The sequence below is a fragment of the Macrotis lagotis genome, chromosome 3 (genome assembly GCF_037893015.1).
Source record: "Macrotis lagotis isolate mMagLag1 chromosome 3, bilby.v1.9.chrom.fasta, whole genome shotgun sequence".
NCBI classification, from domain to species: domain Eukaryota; kingdom Metazoa; phylum Chordata; class Mammalia; order Peramelemorphia; family Peramelidae; genus Macrotis; species Macrotis lagotis.
Genome location: NC_133660.1, coordinates 71,906,377 through 71,932,274, shown reverse-complemented (window position 1 = coordinate 71,932,274; position 25,898 = coordinate 71,906,377). Strand labels below are relative to the sequence as shown.

Below are 25,898 nucleotides of genomic sequence, written 5' to 3'. Positions count from 1 at the left end.
TTTGTGAATTTGCCTATTCACTCAAATTTATTTGTAATCTCAAAATCAATACTCTCAGTGCTTCTTGGTCATTCATGGAGGGGGGCAGAGAGGTAAAAGATTTGAGTCACTTGACTCGCACATTCCCAACTGAAGTCAGACAAGATGACAGTTTACCTTCTTGTTTAAGTTCTCATATTGTAAACAGGTGTCCTTTTAGTGGTCTATCTAATGTCACAGGTGTGGGGATTTTACATTTTGGGTTTTTTTATTTGTGTTTGCACTTTTTATTGGGCATTTTACTATTTAAAAGTATTGTACTATAGTACCATAACCCCTAAGTATTGTACTATAGTGCTTCCTAGTGATCCTAAGCCAAAAAAGGTGGTGACTGAGAAATACATGTATTTGGTAAGCTTTGTTCAGGCAGGGGTTTTAGTGCTATTGGTCAAGAGTTCAATGTTAACGAATAACTTCAGAAAAAAGAAGAGGAAATTCAATGCACCTGAAACCACTGAGGAAAGTGCTAAAGTAACTGTTGTTAGATTACAGGGACCTAAATTTGCATTTCTCTTAGGAACAGTAGTTCAATGTTCACTAATTAAGTGTTTGCTGTGACTCTAGAATGCATTGCCTTTGTCCATTCTAGTGTAAGCTCCTTATTGCAGGCATTCTTTCTTTTCCTTATCTGCATCCCCAATGTCTTACATATAGTTAGATTATTAATAAATGAATTTCTATTGAATTGAACGATGAGAAAGAACTGTGCCTTCTATATCCAAGGATTAAACTAGACCCTGGCTACAGATGAAAGGGAGACAATCCCTTGCCTTCAAAGACCCTATGTGATAAAAATGGGCAAGGGATGGGAAGCTAGTCAAGGAGTGTGAGAATAAAGTAGTGGATGATTACATCAAGTAGTTGATGTAATGGTCAAAATTAATGTGTACCAAAAGTCAAAGTGTAGTTTAAGCCTTTCAATAATTTCCTTTCCAGAAACCACACAGATAGAAGATCCCAGAAAACAATGGAGGAGAGAACAAGAGAGAATGCTCAAAGACTACCTTATGGTGGCTCAGGATGCTCTCAGCACACAGAAGGAACTGTATCAGGTGAAAGAGAAAAGGCTTGCTCTAGCTCTGGATGAATATGTGCGACTAAATGATGCTTACAAGGAGAAGTCGAGTTCCCGCACAAGTTGTAAGTATACAGTCAAATTTGATTATTCAGGACTTCTCTACTCCAAATAAGAAAGGGGAAACCTATTCGAGTTTCTTCAGGTTTTCAGGTGGAGTCTTTATTTCACACCATAAGTAGGGAGGTTATACTAAAGAGACCCTCAGGGAAGGAAAATGGTTCCCAGGTTTCTCATTAAGCTTCCCAGCACCAGGAAGCTACAGACAACCCCTGATACTTTAGGTCAAGCTTTTCTGTCTTGTAGATCACATGTGCCTTTTCTAGCTTCATCTTCTTCCTCTTCTTTGCTGTTATTTTGGGTCATTTTGGGCTATTGACATTCTCTGCAACAATAAGGAGAGAAGGAGAAAGCATCCTATTTTGACTATTTGTGAAAAACTGTAACAAACATACACATACAACTTACGGAGTTAGGGTGTTGAAACTATTGATCATAATGAATCTTTTATTCCACCCAAAGCTTTTATTTGTTGAGGCTGAACTCTTTTCCCTTATTATTTTGTATGGACATTAGAGCAGAGGTTCTTTACTTTATGTGTTTCTTGTACCCATTTGACCAGGTTAGTGAACTAGGGATTACTCCTCTGAGTAATATTTTTTAATGAATAAAATAGAATATATGGGATTACCAAGCAAATCAATTAAAATAAAGTTTCTAAAAATTTTAAAAATTTCATAGACACCAGGTTGAGAACCCCTGATGTAGAGTTTTAAAAGTATTTCAGGCATAGCTGTGATGGATATTAAAATGCTCTATTTAAAAAGAGAAGTCCTTGATTAATATAAGCCTTAGAAGAACTGAATCTTGGGTGTATTCTCTTAGGTGAAGAGGAGTCAATGAAGATGGAAATTTTATGGCTTTATCATGTTTCTTTTTTCTTTTATGTCAAATTTCATTGTTTTTATGAAAGGGCAATTTAAATTATAATTGGATAGTTGACCATGAGTTTTCATATTTATTCCTTTTCTGAATGAGGAATGTAGAAACAAGATTAATAGGCAAAGTGATACTTAATATCACTTTATGGGAGTGTAGTTTTATCAGGGGATGGAGTGATTTGGTATGAGAGGATGCTGAGGAAGAGATGGCATAGTGCTTTCATAGATGCTGACTATATTTAACTATTTTATGAATCACTGGGGCCAAATAATACCACCACAACCCTTCATTCCCCCAGCTGTCCTCTCCTTTTGGGATGTACTTCTCCAGACTCAGCCAGGTTGGTCCTCAGATGAAACAAGACAGAAATCTTCTTAGTTTAGTAGGATCTGCCAGAGTTTTAACTCTAGTGGTGTAACAGTAAAAAGCAATTATCCTATTAGCTCATTTATCTCCATCCCCATGCTAAAGCATCAGAGTAGGCATCCCTTTTGGATGTGTAAAGTTGGGAGTATCAGAGATATGACTATGGTCTTACGAGTTATTTTTTTCCTTTCAAAAGTATTCTCAGGATCTTCATCCAGCACTAAATATGACCCTGATATTCTGAAGGCAGAAATCTCCACTACAAGGTTAAGGGTAAGAATATTTAATATTGCTTATTGATATCATAGAATATTAATGCTGGAAGGGCCATTATATAGTCCAACCTCACTCAAAGTAGGAATCTCCACCACAACATAGGTCTTCCAGTATCTACTTGAATTAATTGACTGGCAGATCATTTAGGCTTTGGACAATTTTAATTAGTTTGCCTGCTCTTTGTATTGAGCTAAAATTCACCTTTCTGCAACAGTTATCATTTTTTAGCCTTCACTCTCCTTTTTAAAACTATATAAAAACAACCTTTGTGTTTCACTTCTCATACTCCCCCATTCATATTTTCTCTTGGTTGTGAATCTCCAGCTGTTTCTGCTATTCCAGTTCCAAGCTATTGACCATTCCATTTGACTTTATTCATTCCAGTTTGCTAACTTTCCTATTAAAATATGGCAACCCGGGGGTAGCTAGGTGATGGAGTAGATAGAGCACCAACCCTGGAGTCAGGAGTACCTGAGTTCAAATTTGACCTCAGCCACTTTATAATTACCTAGCTGTGTGACCTTGGGCAAGTCACTTAGCCCCATTATCTTGCAAAAAATTTTTAAAAATGTGGCAACTAGAACTTAACATAGAACCCTAAATGACTGACTACTGCAATGGCTAGAGTAAAATTGCTACCCTATTTTTATTTATTTATTCTTATTTTGTACAAATGATTTTTTATACATTACTAAAATATTCTTGTTTAAGAGTAAACATAATACCCCCTTCCCCCCAAAAAATATAGACCTGCATGAGCAATAAAGGAAAGAGAGAAAAATAAAAATAAAAATAAAAAATAATACTAATAGTAGGTGCAGGTAGGTGGCACAGTGGACGGAGCACAGGCCCTAGAGCTAGAAGCACCTGAGCCCAAATCTGGCCTCAGACACCCAACAATCACCCTGCTGTGCGGCACCAGGCAAGCTACCCAGCCTCATTTGCCCTGCAACCCCCCCAAAAAAGATATAATAATAATAATAATAATAATAATAATAATAATAATAATAATAATAATAATAATATGCTTCAGTCTGTGTTCCAACACCTCCAGCTCTGTCATGTGTGGATCATATTCTTTATGATAACTCCATCACAACAGCTACTTCCATATTTTTCCACCTTGCCATTGCTGATCACAACTCCCTCCATTCATACTTCTCCACTACCATATACTATGTTTTCTCTCTCCTTTCACTCTGTCTCTACTGTAGGGTAGCTGAGTGGTGCAGCAGACAGATCCCCAGCCCTGGGGCCAAGAGGCCCAAAGCCCTTTAGGTCCAGCATCCACCCAGCCCTGTGGTCCTGGACAGGCCATCCAATCCCAGCCCCTTGCAAAAAGTAAAAAAAGAAAATGTGTTATATCTGACCACTCTCCCCCCACAGTCCATCCTCTCCTCCATCACTCACATCTCCCCCCCTTCCCCCTGTCCCCCTTCTCTCCTTCTTACTCCAGATGTCTATACTCCATTGAGTATATATGCTGTTTCCTCTCCTAGCCACCTCTGATGAGAGCAAAGATTCCCTCATTCCCTCTTGCCTTCCTCCCTTCCATGTCATTGCAATAGCTCATTGGAATAAAGAAAAATCTTATTATATGAAATATTTTAGCCTATTTCCCCCTCTCCTTTTTCTTTCTCCCATTACATTTCCCTTTTAGCCACTGACTCCATTTTTACATCACATTATATCTTCAAATTCAGCTCTCTCCTGTGGTTTATCTGTAAAAGTTCCTTCTATGTGCTCTACTATTTGAGAAGGTTCATATGAATATTATCAGTATCATTTTTCTATGCAGGAATACATTCAATTCATCATTATTAAGTCCCTCATATTTTCCCCTTCTCCTCTACTCTCAATGCTTCACCTGAGTCCTGTATTTGAAGATCAAACCTGTTCAGTTCTGGTCATTCCAACAGGAACATTTGAAATTCCCTTGGTTCATTGAAAGTCCATCTTTTTCCCTAGAAGAGGATGTTCAGTTTTGCTAGGTAGTTGATTCTCAGTTGCATTCTGAGCTCTTTTGCCTTCTGGAATATTATATTCCAAGCTCTCTGAGCTTTTAATGTAGTTGCTGCTAAGTCCTGTGTGATCCTGACTGCAGCTCCACTATATTTGAATTGTGTCCTTCTGGCTGCTTGTAATATTTTCTCTTTGACTTGGGAGTTCTGGAACTTGGCTATAATATTCCTGGGGGTTGGGTTTTTTTTTTTTTTTGGATCTCTTTCTTGAGGAGATCGGTGGATTCTCTCAATTTCTATTTTACTCTCTGTTTCTAGGATATCAGGGCAATTTAATTTTCCTATAGTAATTCTTTGAAAATGTCAAGGCTCTTTTCCTGATCATGACTTTCAGGTATCCCAATAATTTTTAAATTATCTTTCCTGAATCTGTTTTCCATATCAGATGTTTTTTCAATGAGATGTTTCACATTTTCTTCTAATTTTTCATTCTTTTGGTTTTGAAGTATTATGTCTTGATTTCTCATAAAATCAGCAGCCTTCCTCAGTTCCATTCTACATCTGAAGGATTTCTTTTTCCTCAGAGAGCTTTCTTATCTCTTTTTCCATCTGGCCAATTCTGCTTTTTAAAGTATTCTTCTCCTCAATAACTTTTTGAACTGTTTTATCCATTTGACCTATGCTGGTTCTCAACATGTTATTTTCTTCAGCATGTTTTTGGATCTCCTTGACTAAGTTGCTGACTTCTTTTTCATGTTTTTTCTGCATCTCTCTCATTTCTTTTCCCAGTTTTTCTTCTATCTCCCTCACTTGATCTTCAAAGTCTTTTTTGAGCCCTATCATAACCTGAGTCTAATTTCTTTTTTTCTTGGAGTGTTTAGATGCAGAAGCTTGAACTTCCTCATCTTCAAATTGAATGTTTTGATCCTTCTTGGGATCACGGGCAAAGTGTTTCTCAATAGTGTTCCTCTTTTTTTTCTCTGCTTACTCATTTTTCCAGCCTGTGCCTAGTTTTTGGGTGCTTATTGAACTTTTGAGTATTATTGGGACCCCCCCCCCCAATCCCAAGGGTCTCAGTGTGTGAAGCTCTGTCTTCCTTCCTGGTCTATGAATGACCACAAGTGCACCCCTCTGCCATGGAGCTGGGGGGGTACTGCTGTTTTATGGGGGGGCCTAGACTGCAATCAGGATCTGCATGTTGTCAGAACCCCAGAGTCCTGTTCCAGGTGCAGAGGACAGACCTCAGTAGTCTCTCTCTCCACTCCCCTCCCTAGGCTCAGGGTTCATGCCTGGGGGCTCTTGCTTACCAGCTTGTCTGCGTCCTGTTCCTAGATCTGGGCTGCCCCAGCCACGCTGCTTGCTGAGTGCCCTGAAGGTTGGGTTTCACTCCCTCCCTCTAGCAGAGGGATTCCCCAAGTTGTGCCCGGTGCTCCCCAGGGTGTAGGTCAGATAACTTCCCCTGCTGCCATGAGCTGAGGCTCCCAGCACCCTGGGGCTGCCTCTGGGAGGCTGAAGTCCTTCGCTCTGGTGCGCTGCCCCTCTAACCCTGTGGAGCAGAGCCTTTCCACTCTTTTCCAGGTTTCCTTAGGTTGGAGAACTGCCTCACTGAATCCTTCTGTGGATTCTGTCTCTCAAAAATTTAGTTAGGGTTTTGAGAGAGCACCTAAGAGACGATCCTCTCCTGTCGCCATCTTGGCTCTGCCTTGCTACCTTCTTTAATCTTGCCACCATACTTCTATTAAAATTAACAAAGTAAGAGGTTACATATCTGACTCATTGTATGTGGCTCTTAAATTAAAAAAAAAACAAAAAACATGAACTATTAATAAAGTAATTATCTCCAATTCTGCACTTTTACTATTGTTTGCTTTTTTTAACCATTGAAAGTAATGCTAGTTATTTTTCTTTAGATTTTTTTCTTTAATAATAAAGTACTTGTGCTCCCATATGAGCCTAATTATGAATTAGGTAACTATTAAGGAACCTTAATAATCATCTAGTTCACCATCTTCATTTTATTTTATTTTTAAGTTTTGCAAGGCAAATGGGGTTAAATGGCTTGCCCAAGGCCACACAGCTAGGTAATTATTAAGTGTCTGAGACCGGATTTGAACCCTGGTACTCCTGAGTCCAAGGCAGGTGCTTTATCCACTGCACCACCTAGCTACCCCCATCTTCATTTTAAAGAGAAGGAAACAGAAATCCTAAAATATTAAGTGATTTCCCCCAGGCTCTGCCTCCTGGTCTTTACTCACTCTTTACCATTACATCATCCTTACTCAGTTAACCTACTTTGGGCTCCATTCTCATCAGCTGGCAAAACCCTCTCAAAGAGTGACTAGTTCCTTCCATTTTTCCCTACTGCTTTCTATTACAAATAAATAGAATCACAGTAGCACACTTGTTCCCTAAGCCTTCATTTTCAGCGCTTTCTTCCAGCAATATAGACAAGTTCTTCTTGAAACTCTAGAAACCTATAAACTCATGCTGTTGTCAGGTTGTTTTCAGTCATGTCCAATTTTTTGTGACTCTATTTGGGATTTTTTTTGGCAAAGATACTTACTCGTTGACACATGAGAAAACTGAGGCAAATATGGTTAAGTGACTTACCCAGGATCACACAACTAGGAAGTGTTTGAACCTAAATTTGTACTCAAGCATTCCTGACTCCAGACCCAAGACTCTAACCACTGTAAAACCTAACTTCCTACAAAGATCCTGTTGATGGAGTCAAAAGATCCTTCAAAGGGAGGACTTCTTGGGAACATAGGTGTCTATACATAAGCATCCTAGCTTCTGAATCCTATAGAGTTTCATATTGTTGATAGTCTTCATTAGTTAAGAAAGGAAAACAGAGCTCAGATCACTGTTTTTAGATCTTTCTCTAAGCGTGCTTAATACCAGTCTATGTAGTTTCCAGACCTGGGTAGGTTAGGTAATGTGGGTAGGAAGAGAAACAAAAATGCCTCTTGTCATCTCCCTCTTGGATTTTTCTGATCAGTGTCTTGGCCTCAGACACTTAACCACCTGCCTGATCTTGGGCAAATCACTTAACTCTTTTTTACCTCAGTTTCCTCATCTGTAAAATGACAAAACAATTCAGTATCATTGTCAAGAAAATCCCAAAATGGGTCAGGAAGACACAACTGAAAATGACTGAACAACAAGTTTGAACCTCAGCTCAGCACTCTTTCCACTGCTCTTTCTTTGAAATACAAATACTTTAAATAGTGAATAGATTTTTCATAGTTGCATGGTTAGAGTTATGTTTTTATCTCTGTCCATGCTTCTTAACCTTATTCTATTTTAGGGTATTTATGCATAAGACTATTTTTTCTCCAATTTTTTTCATATGGAAAAATCAACCTCTAGTTTGTTGCTAGGGGAGAAATGCATATAGGAAGAATGTTCTTTTGTTATTTTTATTACTGTAACATTCCATTAAATACTTTTACTTTGAATTAAGTTAAGTCCCTCAGCTATCTCATTAGTAAAGTTAAATACCTTGATGGAGAAGTGATTTGGAAAGGATTCTAACTCGCAAATACCTAGAACCAGATATAGCTTTCTGTGGGTTATTGGGTAATGGAGACTCTGGGTACTATATTGAAATGTTTCTTGTATATCTCTTCTTTGATTTTTACCAGGCAGTGTGGTGTATAAAACAATGAACTTTGAGTCAGGAAAATTACCAGTCCTAACTCTTTCATGTGCTGGTTGTATAATACCTTTTACAAATCACTTAATTTCTCTAAGCATCAGCACCTCATCTGTAAATATTTTTATAATATCTGAAAATGGAGAGTACAAAATGACTTTTTTACACCTTCATTTTAATAGAAATGTTAGATGTAAGACTGGAGTTATGGCTCAAGAAAAGGAAAAAGAATATAGACTTATATTTAAAGGGCTGGGAAAGATATAAGACTTAATATACATTGTGTAACCTCTATCAGATGACTTATTGTCATGGGGAATGGGAAAGGAAGGGGATGGAGGCAGAAAATTGTAAAACTCAAAAACTTACAAAAAGATGGATGTTGAAAATTATCTTTGCATTGTGATTGAAAAAATAAAATAACATTTAACAAAAAAATCCAAATTTTTCAAAAAGGACACCATACAAAGGCAGGGGTAGGGGTGGTAGAATATGAAAAAATTAAGGGAGGACAGAAGTTCTGAGGTCATAAATAGTCTGATATAAATTGCTTTCCTTCCATGCCCTGATAACCAAGATGTTAATGTAGACTGTAAACTTCTACGTAAATTATCATCTATTATCACTACCCTTTGAAATGTTGATTAGACACCTTTTGAAACTTTTATCAACTTGATAAGTGTTGCTCCTAACTGGATTGTCCAACATCAGAGAAATTACTTTGTTACCATGTTTTTATTTTTAACTGTAATAGATGTGGTCAGAGGAATATTGCTCCAGGTCCAAGTATAATCCTCCTCAGAACCATAGCTCTTCAAAAAGCAAAAAATAGGTCAAATGCAAGGAATCTTAACTGTTTTGCTGCTTTTCCTTTGAAATATGGCATTGCTTTAGCACTGTCATACTAGTGTTCTGAATTTTGGTAACAGTTTTTTTTCTTAATAACTTCTTTAAAGGCTTTAAAATAGCTTTTTATTTTTTATTTTTTTAATTTATTTTTATTCTCATTTTGTACAAATGTTTTTCTTTACATTAATAAAATATACTTGCTTACAAGTAAACAAAATACCCCTCCCCCCCATGAATATAGATAGACTTGCTTGGGCAAAAAAAGTAAAGGGGGGAGAAAAAAAATTAAAATAAAAAAAATAATAGTAATAATTGTAGGTATGTCCAGGTGGTGCAATGGATGAAGCACCAGCCCTGGAGCTACGAGCACCCGAGTCCATATCCAGCCTCATAAACCCAACAATCACCCAGCCATGTGACATGCAAGTCACCCGATCCCCACTGCCCTGCAAAAACCAAAAAGAAGAAAAAAAAAAGACCCAAAATAAAATAAAATAGTAATAATAGTAGGGGTGGCTGGGTGGCAGACAGAGCATTGGCTCTTGAGCCAGGAGCACCTGGGTCCGAATCCGGCCCCAGACACCCAATGATCACCCTGCTGTGTGGCCCCAGGCAGGCCACCCAGCCCCACTTGCCCTGCACCCTCCCCCAAATAATAACAAAAAATGTGCTTGAGTCTTTGTTCCAACACCATCAACTCTGTCGTGAGTGGATCACATTCTTTATGATAAGTCCATCACAAAAGTTACTTCCATATTTTTCCAACATTGCCATTGCTGATTGCAACTCCCTCCTTTCTTATTTCTCCACTACCATGTACTATATTTTCTCTCTCCTTTCACTCTGACTCTTCTGTAGGGTCGCTGAGTGGCACAGCAGACAGATCCCTGGTCCTGGGGCCAAGAAGCCCTGAGCCCCCATACCACCCCTGAGGCCTAGCATCCACTTGGCCCTATGGTCCTGGGCAGACCATCCAATCCCAGCCCCTTGCAAGAAGTAAAAAAAGAAAATGTGTTATATCTGACCACTCCCCCCCCATGGTCCATCCTCTCCTCCTTTATTCACATCCCCACCCCTTCCCCCTGCGCCCCCCTCCTTCTTGCTCCAGTTGTCTATACCCCATTGAGTATATTTGCTGTTTCCTCTCCTAGCCATCTCTGATGAGAGCAAAGTTTCCCTCATTCCCCCCTTGCCTCCCCCGCTTCCATATCATTGCAATAGCTCATTGTAACAAAAAAATCTTATTATGTGAAATATCTTGGACCATTCCCCCTCTCCTTTTTCTTTCTCCCATTCCATTTCCCTTTTTTTTCTTATTGACTCCATTTTTACACCATATTTTATCTTCGACTTCAGCTTTCTCCTGTGCTTCAACTATAAAAGCTCCCTCTACCTGCTCTATTAACTGAAATAGTTCATATGAATATTATCAGTATCATTTTTCTATACATGCAGTTCATCCTCCTTAAGTCCCTCGTATTTACCCCCTCTCCTCCAATCTCCATGCTTCACCTGAGTCCTGCATCTGAAGATCAAACCTTCTGTTCAGCTCTGGCCATTCCAAAAGGAACCTTTGAAATTCCCCTGGTTCATTGAAAGTCCATCTTTTTCCCTGGAAGAGGACATTCAGCCTTGCTGGGTAGTTCATTCTTGGCTGCATTCTAAGCTCTTTTGCCTTCCGGTATATTGTATTCCAAGCCCTATGAGCTTCCAATGTAGGTGCTGCTAAGTCCTGTGTGATCCTGACTGCAGCCCCACGATATTTGAACTGTGTCCTTCTGGCTGCTTGTAATATGTTCTCTTTGACTTGGGAGTTCTGGAACTTGGATATAGTATTCCTGGGGGTTGGTTTTTTGGGATCTCTTTCTCTGGGGATCGGTGGATTCTCTCCATTTCTATTTTACCCTCTGCTTCTAGAATATCAGGGCAATTTTCCTGTAGTAATTCTTTGAAAATGATGTCAAGGCTCTTTTCCTGATCATGACTTTCAGGTATTGCAATAATTTTCAAATTATCTTTCCTAAGTCTGTTTTCCATATCAGTTGTTTTTTCAATGAGATATTTCACATTTTCTTCTAATTTTTCATTTTTTTTGGTTTTGAAGTATTGATTCCTGACTTCTGGTAAATTCATCAATCTCCCTGAATTCTATTCTTTGTCTGAAGGATTTATTCTCCTCAGAGAGTTTTCTTATCTCTTTTTCCATCTGGCCAATTTTGCTTTTTAAAGCATTCTTGTCCTCAATAATTTTTTGAACTGTTTTATCCATTTGACCTAAGCTGGTTTTTAGCATGCTATTTTCTTCAGCATTTTTTTGGATTTCCTTGACTAAGCTGCTGACTTCATTTTCATGTTTTTCCTGCATCTCTCTCCTTTCTTTTCCCAATTTTTCTTCTAACTCTCTCATTTGATTTTCAAAGTCTTTTTTGAGCTCTATCATAGCCTGAGCCCAATTTCTGTTTTTCTTGGAGTCTTTAGATGCAGGAGCTTGTGCTTCCTCATCTTCAGACTGAGTATTTTGATCCTTCTTGGGCTCATATGCAAAATATTTCTCAATGTTCTTCCTCTTGTTTCTTTGTTCATTTTCCCAGCCTAAGCCTGTTTTGGGGGTGCTTCCTGAGCTTTTGGGACACTCCCACAAGGGTCTCAGTGTGTGAGTCTCTGTCCTCCCTCCTGGTCTGTGAATGACCTTAAGCGCCCCCCTCTGCCATGGGGCTGAGGTGGGGGGGGGCCTGCTGTTCTATGGGGGGGCTAGACTGTGATCAGGATCTGAATGTGGTCAGAGCCCCAGAGTCCTGTTCCAGGAGCAGAGGACAGAGCTAGGCAGTCTCTCTCTCTTCATTCCCCTCCCTCAGCTCTATGGGCTCATGCCCTGGGGGCTCCTGCTTACCAGCTCCAACTGCTTCTGTTTCCTGGATCAGGGCTGGGGGAAAGACCATGCTGCTGGCTATGTGCCCTGAGGGCTGGGCTCCAGTGCTCGCTCTGGCAGAGGTCCCCCCCCCCCGTTCCCCCACTTTGTGCCGGTGCTCCCCGGGGTGCAGCTCAGGTGACTACCCCGCTGCTGTGAGCTGAGGCTCCCAGCGCCCTGGGGCTGCCCGGGAGGCTGAAGTTCTTTGGCTGTGGCGGGCCACCCCTCTGGCGGCTGCCCCCTCCGGCCCCGGGGAGCAGAGCCTTTCTGCTCTTTTCCACGTTACCTTGAGTAGGAGAACTACCTCACTGGGGCCCTTTGTGGGTTCTGTCTCTTGAAAGTTTAGTTAGAGTCCATAGTTTATGAGTTTTTATCAGAGAGCGCCTAAGACTCGATCCCTTAATGTCGCCATCTTGGCTCCACCCCCTGAAACTAAAATAGCTTTTTAATCATAATGTAGGTCAAGACTTAACTTTTTTCAAGTCCCTACACCAAATTACTTTACTTGGAATCATCTAGGGAGATATTTCTGTCATTGACCAGATCAAAAATTCTAATAGAACTCATCCAAAAATCTTCCATGTAAAATCTATCCTGGGTGCTGGTGGCCTTGTTGTTTAGATGATATCCTAAATCCTGTGAAAGTGGAATTTCTAGGCTAGTGGTAATTGCAGAAGGGCAGATCTTAACTCACTATAGAATTGGTAGGATCATTCATGTCTAGACTTGACCAGCAATTCCTAGAAATCTTTTAATGGAGGAAAGAACACTTGTTGGGAATATTTTAGAGGAGTGTCATGCTTCAGAAGGTTGAAGTGGATGTCTTAGGAAGTGCCTTCCAGGTGTGCAAGTCTCTGATTTCACTTCCTTTAAGAAACCTTAATGAATTGAAAAGCTAATTCCATCTTTAGCAAAAATGACTTAATATAAATACTTGTTCTTAATGGACAATGTTTATACAAATTATTATATAATGGACAAAAATAAAGAAGGCACAATTTTGATTCTTTTTTCATTCTCAGTGTTTACATCATTATGGCTTGAGAAGACATCTTAAACTCAATATACCTGAAACTGCTCTCATTTTTTCCCAACTATTGCTGTCCTAATACTGTCATTTTCCCAGTCCTAGGCTCCCAATCAATTAAGCTTTCATCCTATATTCTTCATTTTCTCAACATCCTTTCTCCCCTCCCCCAATCTCCAATCACTTGCCAAATCCTGGCAATAGCCATTTCTACTTTTTCATGATCTCTCATATATACATTTTCTTCTCCTCTGTGATGCTGTCATTATTATTCTTGTGCACACCCTTATCATCTCATGTCTGATCCATTGCTATATCCTTCTGTTGGTCTCCCTGCTTCCAGTCTATCTTTCACTCAGCTGTGAAGTTGATCTTTCTAAAGTTTTGTTCTGACCATGTCAGCTCCCTTATTAACTTTATTCCAGTGACTCCCTATTATTTCCAGGATTAAAAATAAAAAGTCCTTTATGACCTGGACTTTTTCTACCTTTTTAGTCTTCTCATCTCTTATTCCTCTCCATGCTCCATGATCCACAAGTGTCTGCGGTCAGATTTGAACTCAGGTCTTCCCAACTCCAGGGCCTGTGCTCTATCCACTGCACGACCTAGCTGCCCCTAGATCATCTTTAATATCTACTACCTTGCTTCTGAGATTATCTCCCAATTATTTTTTCTTTTTCTTATTTGTATATACATGTTTGCATTAGATTCTGAACTTCTTGAAGGCAGGGATTGTTTTTGCTTTCTTTTATTACCAGTATTTAGGGGAGGCTAGGTGGCGCAGTGGATAAAGCACCAGCCTTGGAGTCAGGAGTACCTGGGTTCAAATCCAGTCTCAGACAGTTAATAATTACCTTGCTGTGTGGCCTTGGGCAAGCCACTTAACCCCATTTGCCTTGCAAAAACCTAAAAAAAAAAAAAACCCAAAACCGTTATTCCCAGTATTTAGTGTAGGTATTTATAAATAATAGTCAGTTTAACTAAAGAAGACTGGGATTGTGCATCCTTTTAACTGTCCACATTTCCTACCATGGGATCACTGAGAGACGGGGACTTAATAAGTCTGACTGGTCCTGTCCTGCTTTCTTAATGATTTCAGAACTCTAAATTTGAATATTTGACATCAAATTTCTTTTATTTTTAAGCAGATTGACAGGGCAGGGAAGGGCAGATGTAATAGATTTTTTACTTTTGAGGAAAATGGGTTAGCTTAAGAAACTTGTATAAAGTTAGATATTTTGTAGAATCATGCCTTTTTATTTATTTATTTTTACAGAGCAGTCTCACAGGCAGGACTCTGTCTTAAGAGGACAGGCAATCCATCTCCTGGAGCCTATGAGAAGGCACAAAAATAGTTAACTCTATGGTACTGAGAACTAACATAATGAAGCTAGAAATGGAAAAATTTCTATATATAGGGATTGCTCTGGAACCCTGTCTTGTGGAGATACTGTCACTTCCTACTGAAAAGTGATGTTTTTAGAGATATTTCAGCTTGGTTTTCTTGAGTCCTTAGCTGAAGATCTAGGCTTAATGAATATGAGAGTTACAGACCTTTGAAACTGACCATGTGGCTGTGTTCTTTCACTAAATATTTTGAAACAGATGTTTACCTCTTTCATAAATATAAGGATATTTAATTAACCTTTAATAGTGATATATGCAGCATTTCCTTTTTTAACATGTGCAAATTGGCCAAACTCTACCAGATATTACCATATTCCATGTTGTTTGGTCCATTTTATTCTTTGGAATGGATGGATGATGCCATGACTGGTGTTTGGAAGTAACCACAAATCACAGAATCTCAGAGTTGGGAGGAATTTCAGAAGTCACTTAGTCCCAGCCATACACAAACAAAAAACACTTCTATTATTACATCAGACAAGTCCAATAAATGGTCCAATCCAGCCTCAACTTGAAAACCCTAAAAGAGGCAGAACATAGATCCAACCAATATAGCTCATTCTATTTTTCCATACCTTATATTGCTGGGAAATTTTTCTTTATATAGAACCTAAATTTACTAGCTCACCCCTTGGGTGCTTAAATTGTAAAATAGTCAACATTGATGTGGAAATATATATTTGTAAATATTAAATCATTTCTATTTGAAACATACAGAGCTCAATCTCCCATACCTTTGAATGACAATGTGTGAGCTTTATTCAGTTACCTGGGGTGAAAAGGGGGAAAGTAGTGAAAAAGTCTATCAGTATTAATATTTTAATTTCCACTGTGGGCCACATAGAAAGCTTTGTCTGACACAACCACAGATATACAGCAAAATAAAAGAAAATGGATCTCACAGACTTGAGACAAATCCAGAGAACAAAAATTGGAGTACATTATGTAATAATTTGTTTGCTTATCTTCATGTGTTTATTAAGAAGACTGTGTCTATGAAAACACTTTTTACTTGATCTGGAAAGTTTAGATTTCATTGATTGGATCAGTAGGTGGGATGGAAGAGACTTGGCACCAAGTATATAGGATTCACTTAACTGAGGCAGTGTTTGAAGCAGGGAAGTTGAGGAATGCACCCAAACTCCCAACATAGAGGCTCTGGATGATGTAAAATGGACAAGTGATATTAATCTAGTCTGTAGAGAGAGAGGTCTAGAACAATTGATCACCTTTCCTTCCTTATTCATTAGAAGACTCAAAAAGTAATTAGTACATTAGACTAAGGAATTTGTAGAAAATATATTAAATTTGGGAATCCTAGTGAGAGCTTTCCATTAGATTGTAAGTTTTTTGAGGGCAGGGATATCTTTTGCTTCTTTTTTGTATCTCCAGCAATTTAGTAGACTCTTCATAAATGTTTATTGATTGATATAATTTATTAAATAGTTTCATTCAGTGTTAATTTAAGAAGGAATTTATGAATTATTTTATAGAAGAAACTAATAAGCCTGCTTTAAAAAATTCATTAAAAATTGTTTTTACTTTGAGATTTCATTATGTGTGAATGGAGTTCTCTGTGAGGAATGCCCTCTACCAAAGCATATCATGACCTTTTTGTCTTAGGGAGTTGAGCATTTGGTGGTCTTTCTAATATTTTCTTATCTTACTAACACTGTTACTTGTACAAATTAATTTTCCCCTTTTCACATATTTTTTTGGAATATAGCGCCCAAATTGGAAAATACTGGATCAAAAGGTATACAAATAGTACGTAACCATTATATATTGCTAAATTGCTCTTCAGAAAAATTCAATTTATAGCACCACCAGCAACCTATAAGTATGTCTGTTGCTCAAGGCCCACCTACACTATTTTAAAATTATTTTTATTTATTTTTGTTATTGGATGTACAGTTCCACCTCGCAGCTGCTTTGATACATTGATAAACTATTAGTGAAACTGTGCATTTTTCCATGTACACACACACACACACCACATACACAAAGAAAATAGCATACATATGATACATCTGCTTATACACATATAAATGTTTTTATAATTCATTGAGTAGAATTTGGATAAGATCTTATTTTATTAATTTATTTTCACACATTTTAAGCTTTTACCAGTTATATATCACATTTCCCTAATCTGTTGTTTTCCTTTTGAAACATGTTGACATTTCATTACATAAATGTTTTTCTCTTTTAATCTACTCCAGTATCGCATCTTTTACCTGATATGTTTCATTTCTTCACAAGTCACAAATATGCAATCTTAACCCAGTCCATTTCAGAACTATCACCAATTCCAAAGTAGTTATGTTTAGATTAATAAATGTCCAATGTTATTTCAATTCTTCCCCATATGCCTCAGGTAGGAGTTGTTTTTTGAGGGCTGTATTAAAAAGAATTTTATTGATGTCATGATTTTTTTTTAAAATGAAATTAAAATTTTGTTTAGACTTTTGGCCCATCTTGAATTTACTTCTGGTCTTTCTTAAAGAAGACTTGTTGGTATAAGGAAGTTTAGTGCTTTGGATATTTTTTGTAGGGTATAAGAATAGCCTAGAGAAGGATGTATTTTGACAAGCAAGTTGACAGTTGCCCTTTTTGACTTGCTCAAACAGACCCCAGAAAGACAAGTTGAGAAATGGTGAAAAGTGAAGTTAGTCATTAGTCAAATGCCATTTTGCTCATTATCGTTTTAATGTTGCTTTGTGAACCCTTAGGTCAATTCTTCTCTGTCTCATGAAATTCCTGAGATCTGGGACTAGTACATTTTTCCTTCCTTTTCCTCTGTCTTTCTTTCCTTTTTTTCATTGGTTCTCCTTTGTTTAAAATCACTGAAACTGTAGGTCTGAGAGTTCTCAAGAACTCCTGTCATAGATATCACATTTAATCACTTTACCTTTTTAGTTTTCAAAAATAACTTTGAAATAAATTTAAAATGTCGATTTTATTTTGTGAAGTCGTTGGAGAAAGCGGTATATTCTCACAGTCAAAGAATATGTCTTTCTGGCATAGTACCATACTAGCTATTAATATTGCGACATCACAGAAGCTTGTCTATAAAATTAGATGATGAACTGCAGATGATTAAAATTAGATGCTTTGGAGAAAATATCAGAATGAAGATAGCTCTTTGTAATAGAACCACTTCTAGGCTATTATGCAGCTAGGTTTTCATTTTAAAAGGAAGAAGCAGTGTATTCTGGAGCTAAATATTTTATATGTTGCTCTATTCTTTTATATATTGTTTACTCTTTGAGTGGAAGGACTTTGGCATTTGGACTCCTGAGAAGTACACATTCCTATTTTGGTATTTCTTTGTTCTTTATAAGTAAACTTTTAAACTAAATCTTTTTATAAAATAGTTAAAACCGAAATGCTAGGGGAACTATCATTGTTTCTATGTTAGCTACACAAGACCTAATGTCTTTATTTATGTTTTATGATTGTCCTGAAGAAGGGCAATTAATAATGGACTGGAAAAGTAGGGAAGATTAAGAACAATAATCCATGTTTGAGGAGAGAAATAATAGTACAGTGGTTCACAGAGAGAAAACTCTGACCAGTTTCTGTTATGTTTTCATGCTCATTTTCCCATTCATTATTGGGATGTGTGAGTGGCAACCTTACAGTAATATATATACAGACCAGTTTGCTATATATATATATAGCAAACTGGTCTGGGAGTCAGAAGATTTCCATTTGAGTCACTGACTTATAGTCCCTTTGTAATCTAGTAGGTTAATTAACCTCTCAGGACCTCAATTATCTTTTTCAAGACCAAAAGTAGTGGGGCAGCTAGTTGGTGCAGTGGATAGAGCAGGAGTACCTGAGTTCAAATCCAACCTCAGACACTTAATAATTACTTGGCTGTGTGGTTTTGGGCAAGCCACTTAACCCCATTTGCCTTGCAAAAACCAAAAACCAACCAAAAAAAAGACCAAAAGTAGTATCTGCATACTACTATCTGTATACTAGTATATCTGTAGTAAACATACTACAAATATACAGAAAAGATCACAAATTTCTGTAGTAGTTTTCTTCTCAGTGAGTTCCCCTCAAAAGCAGGTGTTTTCCAAGCTACTGTCCTTGGCCTATTTTTTTTTCTTTCTATCTGGTTTCCTTCCATAATTTCTGCTACCACTTCTCTCAAAATGACTAAATTGTCTCCAATCCTGTCCTGCCTTCAGAACTTGAAACATGAATATCCTACTTCACAGAACATGTCCACCTGAAGCTGACAGCATCAGAAATTCACTAGATTCCTTCACAATCACCTAGTTTTCCAAGCTTGAAGTATAGGTATTGTATTTGATTCCTCCATGATTGATTCTCCCTTTTTTTGGTGCCCCTTGTCTAGCCTGTAGGACTTTTCCACTTCACTACTTCCCATTACCATTGACCCAAGTATTCCACCCTACATACTTCTACCCTAATTACCTCTTTATGTCTAGGTTTGCTAATGTTGTTTTTATGTTCAGGACACTTTAGTGGCTCTTTTAATACACAGTATACCCTCTATAGATCATCTGATCAGATTTGGAATTGGAAGGGCACATAGTAAAAGTTTAATAAATATTTATTGACTGCTTGAATTTGAGTTTATTGCCTGCCTTCTCATTTTGTCTTCCTTTTTTCCCATAGGTGAATATAAATTTTAACCCAGTCCATTTCAGTCTTCCAACTCACAAATTCCAAAGAAGTAGTGTTTGGATTAATAAATGGCCAATGTTATTTCAATTCTTCCTTGTTTACCTCAACTAGAAGTTGTTTTTTGAGGGCTGTATTAAAAAGAATTTTATTGATATCATTTTTCTTTCCATTATAGTCATTCAATCCTTCCAGCTCTTGCCACATAAAAAATTAACTATTTTTTTAAAAAATGCTTTATAAAAATTATACTGAAATATTTTTGATTTTATATTGTACTCATTTCTCCAGTATTGTTTATTCTCTCTCTCCTCCACCCAGAATCCCTATGCAATTTTTGACATCCATCATCCCTCACCTCTTTTCTGAGAGAAAGGGAATTTGCTTCAGGATCTTTACTTTTGAACCAATAGTGTTCATTACTTTTAATACGATTTTAGTTTCCTTTAAATTTTTTTTTCAACTGACTAATGGTTTCCTGAAGAAAAGTAACAATGGATTATTTCATAGAAATACCAAAAAATCCAAAATTTGAAAGGAAAATAACATGATCTGAACTGTTTATTGTCAATGCCTCTTTAAATAATAATTATCCTTCTGTGGTATGAAAACATCTCTACCACCTCACAATTCTGCTCATTCCCAACTTGTCAATGCTATAGATCCTTCAAGGTTAAATATCACCCCTTTCATCAGACTTGTAGCACATTTCTCATGCTTCCTTTATGTCACTGTCCACCCCTCTACCTTGAGATGTAGTTGAATATATGTCTTATTTCCTCTATCACCCAATGAAGTCCCTGAGAGATTAGACTATTGTCTTACTAGTTTTGATGGTTTCCCATCACAGTGTCCTACATTTGGAATTAAATAGCAAGTGAACTGAATTTTATTCAGTTCAGAACAGCAAAAGTGAATGTGCCTGTGTGTGTATATGAGATGCTTCATAATACAATTTAATACTTCAAAATGAGCTATCTTTGACCATTTTATGAAGAAATTTAGTAGTTGACCAAAATGAAATGACTTGATATTACTAATGTTGAACCATTTCATTTCTTTTTGAAATTTTGATACTAATGCCTCTTATGGATCCATATGTTACAAACCAGAATGGAGTGGTAGAAAGTCCAGCGATTGATCTGAGAGTCAGGCCAGGGTCTTCAAATACAGGTCTTCTGTTGACCAAATGTCATCTAGGCAAGTCACTTAAACATCCTAAACCTTGGTATCCTCATCTGTAAAATCAGAAAACTGTACTAAATAAACTTAAAAGTACTTTCAAGTAAATTATTTCTACCTGATTTTTCTCACAAAAGGTTAAAAAACTGAAGAGGGAACTCTCACAGATGAAGCAAGAATTACTATATAAAGAACAAGGCTTTGAAACACTGCAACAGTGAGTATAAAAATATTTGAAATTAACTTGAATGCATCACAAGCCCCTTGGCTAAAATATCTGTGGAGGTTCAATTCAACATACATTAAATGACTAATCTATGTAAGGTACAGTGCTACTTGGTCATGATACAAAAGACATCAATGACCTCATGTCTTTGACTTCAAGACATTTATTTTAGGGGAGTGGTGGGATACAGCATATACAGCTTGGAGGGACAGCTAACATGCTAGATGACAGACAAAAGACCCTGAGTCTCAGTGCCCTAGAATGATGAGTGGAATTTTAGAAGTTGAAATTTAATAGGGTTGTAAATGAAAAGTGCTGTTTTTATGTTCACAAATAGATCCAGACATTTCTGTAGACTGAAAGCTCAATATGAATAATCAATATAATATGGAACCATCGTAGAAAAGCTGATGTGATGTAAGGCTGTAATTAGACGGGTCATAGTGTACAGGTAGCTAGGTGGAACCAGAAAGTCAGCTGTCCAATTTTCATTTTGAACCTTTAGACCTTAGAAATTGACAAGTACTATGAATGAGGGCTTTACTCATAGTTTGGTTGATTTTTTGGACTTGAGAAAGTGATGGGAAAATTGTTAATAATTTATATTAAATTGGAAAGTGTGTTTTGTGTACATTTTTTCCCCTTTTGGCTAGCCCGTGGTTAAGTATCTGCCAGTAATGTGCTCGTACTAGCTCTTTTTTGTTTTAGCTTTTAGAAGTGCCACATTTGAAAAACATGAGCAAGCTAAGATGCATCTGTAGGAATGATGATGAAGTTATAATGGATGGGGGGGAATAGAACCTATGTCAAAAATAGGTCATTTGAACAAATTTGAGGTCTTTAGTCTATTGATGGGGGAATATGATAGCAGCTTTCAAGTGTTTGAAGGTCCCTTGTGGGAAAGAGGGGACAGACTTATTCTTTCTTTCTTTCATTTTTATCTAATTCCAGAAGTAGAAAAAGCAAATGAAATAAAATTTATTTTCTTTCTTTTTTTAATATATAGTATTTTATTTTCTTCTACATATTAAAATATTTTTTAGCATTTTTTAAAAAAGTTTTGAAATTCTTTGAAATTCTATTCTTCCCTCTCTCCTACCCTTTACCCCACCTGAAATAATAAGCAATCAGATTTAGGTTATACATGTACAATCATGTAAAACATTTCTTTATTAATAATTTTGTATAATAAGGCTCAAATAAAAGGATTTAGTTAATAAAAAAGAAAGTTAAAATAGCATGTTTCAGTCTATATTCAGGCAGTAACAGTTCTTTCTCTGGAGGCAGAGAGCATATTTCATCACTTAGTCCCATTCCTTGCCCCTGCCACTGTCTTGAGAATCTTTGTATTGCTGAGAAAAATCATGGAATTTTTCATCAAATAGTATTGCTGTTCATATAGACAACATTCTTCTGGTTCTGCTCACTTCACGTTGTAATAATTCATGCAAGTCATTTCAGATTTTTCTAAAATCATCCTGCCTATCATTTCCTTTGGCACAGTAGTCCTTCACCACAACCACATACCATGTAGCTTGTTCAGTTATTTGCCGACTGAGGAGAATCCTCTCAATTGCCAACTCTTAGATTTGCTATAAACATTCTTTCTTGTATAAATAGGCCCTTTTCTCTTTTTTCTTTAAAATGCCTTTGGAATATAGACCTAACAGTGATATTATTGCTGGATCAAAGAGTTATTCAGAATGTTAAAGCCTTTGGGAAACTGACTTATTCTGTTTGGTCTGAGAATGCTGATTAAGGCATAGTAGGTGAAAGCTGCTGAGGATCTGACTTAGACATGATGAAAGGAAAAGCTTCCTCACAATTAGAGCTAGGCAGAAGTGGAGTGATGGCCTGCCTTGGGAGGGTAATCAATTACTCCATAATAGAGGTTTCTTCATGCAAGTTAAGTGATCATTTGTCTTTTAGAAAAGATGTTTAGAGGAAATAACCATTCTAATAAATTTCTGTGATTCCAAGTTCAGGGAGATTCCATAAACTTGGGCCAAGAACAGGATATTTCTACTATACCCTCATACATCTTTCTATCACATCCTGCCTGAGAATACTAATCTGCTCTAAGGCATCTCCTCAGTTTCAGCCCTATAAGCTCAGAAGGGTACCTCTGATGCACTCAGGAACCAGAATGGTTTTTGTTAGCCTATCCAAATCTTTATCAGGTACTAGAATGTGTCCTCAGGGGATTCCCAAAGCAACATTTTCCAAGATCTGCCTAAGAAGTGTTTTGAACTCTTGTTGTGGTTCTTTGGTATCATGCTAACTTCAAAGAAAAGCATACACCGATTGTTCTAAATGGAAAAATGTCAGATATCATATAGGGTTGATCATTTGTTCTATTTTTCTGGCATCTCAATAACTACTGGTCTATACATGGACATTGGCTTGTGTCTACATACATATCTCCTGGCCTCTTTTCCCCATTTCATCTAAGGCTTTCATGAGTACATTGGTGCTTCATTCCCCAAAACTCTGTGGTTTCATTATGACCTACAAGTATGGTCTCAAACCAGTCAGACTGAAGAACAATCAAAAAAATCACTAAGACTAAGTGAAATAATCTGGAGATCAGATTAGTTTGAGGTTTTAGATGCCTCCTTACCTCTTACAAATTGCAATGTCTGATTATAGTCTGTCTGGTAGCCATGAGTAGAAGAAAGTTTTGAGGACAATAAGAGTTCAAAACAAGTTTTCTCATCAGAGCCCCCTCCCAACTGTATCCCTGTTATTGAATAGAAAGAAGTTTAGTTCAAAATTAATTTGCCTCAATATATGTTGGAGTTGATTGAAAAATGTTTAATTTCTAAAATAAGAGTTTTGGGTCAGGAGAAAAACCACTATAAATTTGTGGATGTGGTTAGAAAGTGAAGGGGTAATTGCCCTCATAGGTTTATCCATAAATTAGCTGTCATTGACCACACACAAGCCCAATTCTGTTTTAAAACAACAACAACAACTCATACCACAGTTTTAGGATTAAAGGTTAGCCAAACATGCTGTTTTTATTATATTAATGCCACAATGAGGTATTGTTTTAAAGCAGCTTGCTTGCAAGCAATTTTTAGAGGAATCCAAGGCATGTTTGAGAATCTGTCAACAGCATACCATAGGAAAACAATGGACATTTGTGGAAATTCAGGCAGTCACTTTGGAATGGATCTAATCCCATTAGCTGAAACCTGAAAGATATGATATCTTATGTCAGAGACCTTTTTGTCCATCTTAATTATATGCAGGTTCATTTGGAATGTGCAACACTATACAAAGTAATGTGTTGCCATGTAACATACATACTACCTGGTCATTCAGTTAGAACCCCCATTGTCAGTGTGCCTTGGAACTATTAAAGCATAGATGTCTTAGAGAAATCAAGAGATTGTTGACTTGAAAGGATCTTTGTGAAAAGATAGTAACTCATTAAGGACTTTTCAGTGTTTTAAATACTATATTATTTTTGTTGGTTTTAGAATTTTGGTGTTCTTTAATGCTTTCATTTTATTTGAGAGCTAATATATGGGAGGGTTTGGAAGTTGTCCTTACTATTTCATTATTTTCAATTTAAGGAAAGCCCCAGAAATATTTTTTACTCTATAGAGCAGCAATATAGAATTAACTCTAGATGAAACCAAACAATGTGGCAAAGCTGTTTTTTCCTCCCTTGCTCCACTGGCATTGTATAGGAAATGGACACTTGATTTTTCTGGTATGGTGGTTATACAACAATCTAGAGTTGTATTTTTCTGTCTTATGCTAAAAGCAACCTCTACACAAAGCTCTACTCTAAATGCCTCACATTCTCTAAAGTTAGTAGAATGCAAACTCTAGTGGGTTCTCCCCTACTGAGAAGCCTTTTGATGAATTTCTAGAGACAAAACTTTATCTGATTTTCAAGGACCAGTCTAGAGCCTAGGACAGTAGACAAATACTCATCACCATTAAGCTCGTAATCCTCCATAGCCCCTTCCACTTCTCCAGTGACAGTGCCAAAATGTAGGAAAGGATACAAAGGATATTAATACATAGTTATCTATAAACTTTTACTTAATTGTTGACCAAAAACTATAAGTGGACATGATACAGGATGAGTTCATTAAAACAGTCTTAACATTCTTAGCTTAAATGAAACTAGAAAAGAAAAGGAAGTTGTAGCCACATCGAAGGAGAAATACGGCTCACAGCTTCTCCTGGAAGAGGTGAATAATGTTGTTTTTTTCCAAATGCTGAAAGGCAAAAAGGCCCCATCTTTTCATAGTGACATTTGGCAGTCACTTAATAGTGTTCATGATATGTATTAAAAAAAAAACACATGAAAATAATTGCAGATTATAAACCAATTTTTGTTGCAAAGAATGAAGAGCTCAAGAAATTAAAAAAATTCAGTATCAACCCCCACCCCATCCACTCCATGTTAAATCCACTCATTAAAATCCAGGGACTTCAAGGTAACAGTGAGAAAAGGAAAGGTCAGGGGAAAAGATTTTGGAGACTGTGACTCAGAAATAATAAAATAAATAAAGTGAAGTGTTAAAAGTTTACCATATTTATATAGACATATCAGGAATTTCTTTTGAGAATTGAGTTAGGAGGCACAGGACTTGGTGAGTAAATATCTAATAAAATAAAAACATATTTGCTTATATTTTAACAAGAATATTTATGTGCATGTAATTCATTCTTGAATAATTTCTGGGTGAATGTTCAGATGATTGATTTATTGGAACAATGATCATTATCAATTTAGTTGTGTCTGACTCGTGAACACATTTGGGGTCATCCTGGCAAAGATACTGCTTGCTATTTCCTTCTCCAGATCATTTTACATATGAAAAAACTGAGGCAAATAAGGGGAAATGATTTGTCCAGGAACACATACACACATATAGTAAGTGTCTGAAGTTTGAACTCAGGCAAATGAGTCTTCCTAATTCAACTCTATCCACTGTGATATTTAGTTGCCCTATCAGAGAAGCGATACCACTATGACAAGGTGTGCAGTTAAAGAGTACCCATAAATTAACCTATATAAACAGTGCTTGATGTTGGAAAATAGGAACTGGAACAGATATTGACACAGACTATCATTATTTCCTAAGGAGTTTACCCACATCAGCCAAAAGTTGTTATAAGTAGACTGAAAGAATTTAGAAATGTCTTAGCTAGCAAATGAGTGATCTTCTTGCTATGTGAAGGGAGATGTCAATCAAATAGAAAAACTAATTTAGAATATAAACTTATTTTTAAATCCTAATGAAGAACATAAGTGGAAGACCATGAGTTGAATTATGTCTTAATACAGCACAAA

General features: G+C 37.0%; 1 protein-coding gene across 2 annotated transcripts in view; it reads left to right on the top strand.

Moving 5' to 3' along the window:
• WWC2 (WW and C2 domain containing 2) overlaps window positions 1-25,898 on the top strand; it is a 252,848-nt gene that overhangs the window by 134,615 nt on the left and 92,335 nt on the right. For both annotated transcript variants that reach the window (XM_074228913.1, XM_074228914.1), the window contains exons 3-5: window positions 976-1,179; window positions 2,619-2,695; window positions 20,490-20,569. In XM_074228913.1, the coding sequence (XP_074085014.1) occupies window positions 976-1,179; window positions 2,619-2,695; window positions 20,490-20,569 (361 nt within the window). The remainder of the gene's footprint in view (window positions 1-975; window positions 1,180-2,618; window positions 2,696-20,489; window positions 20,570-25,898) is intronic.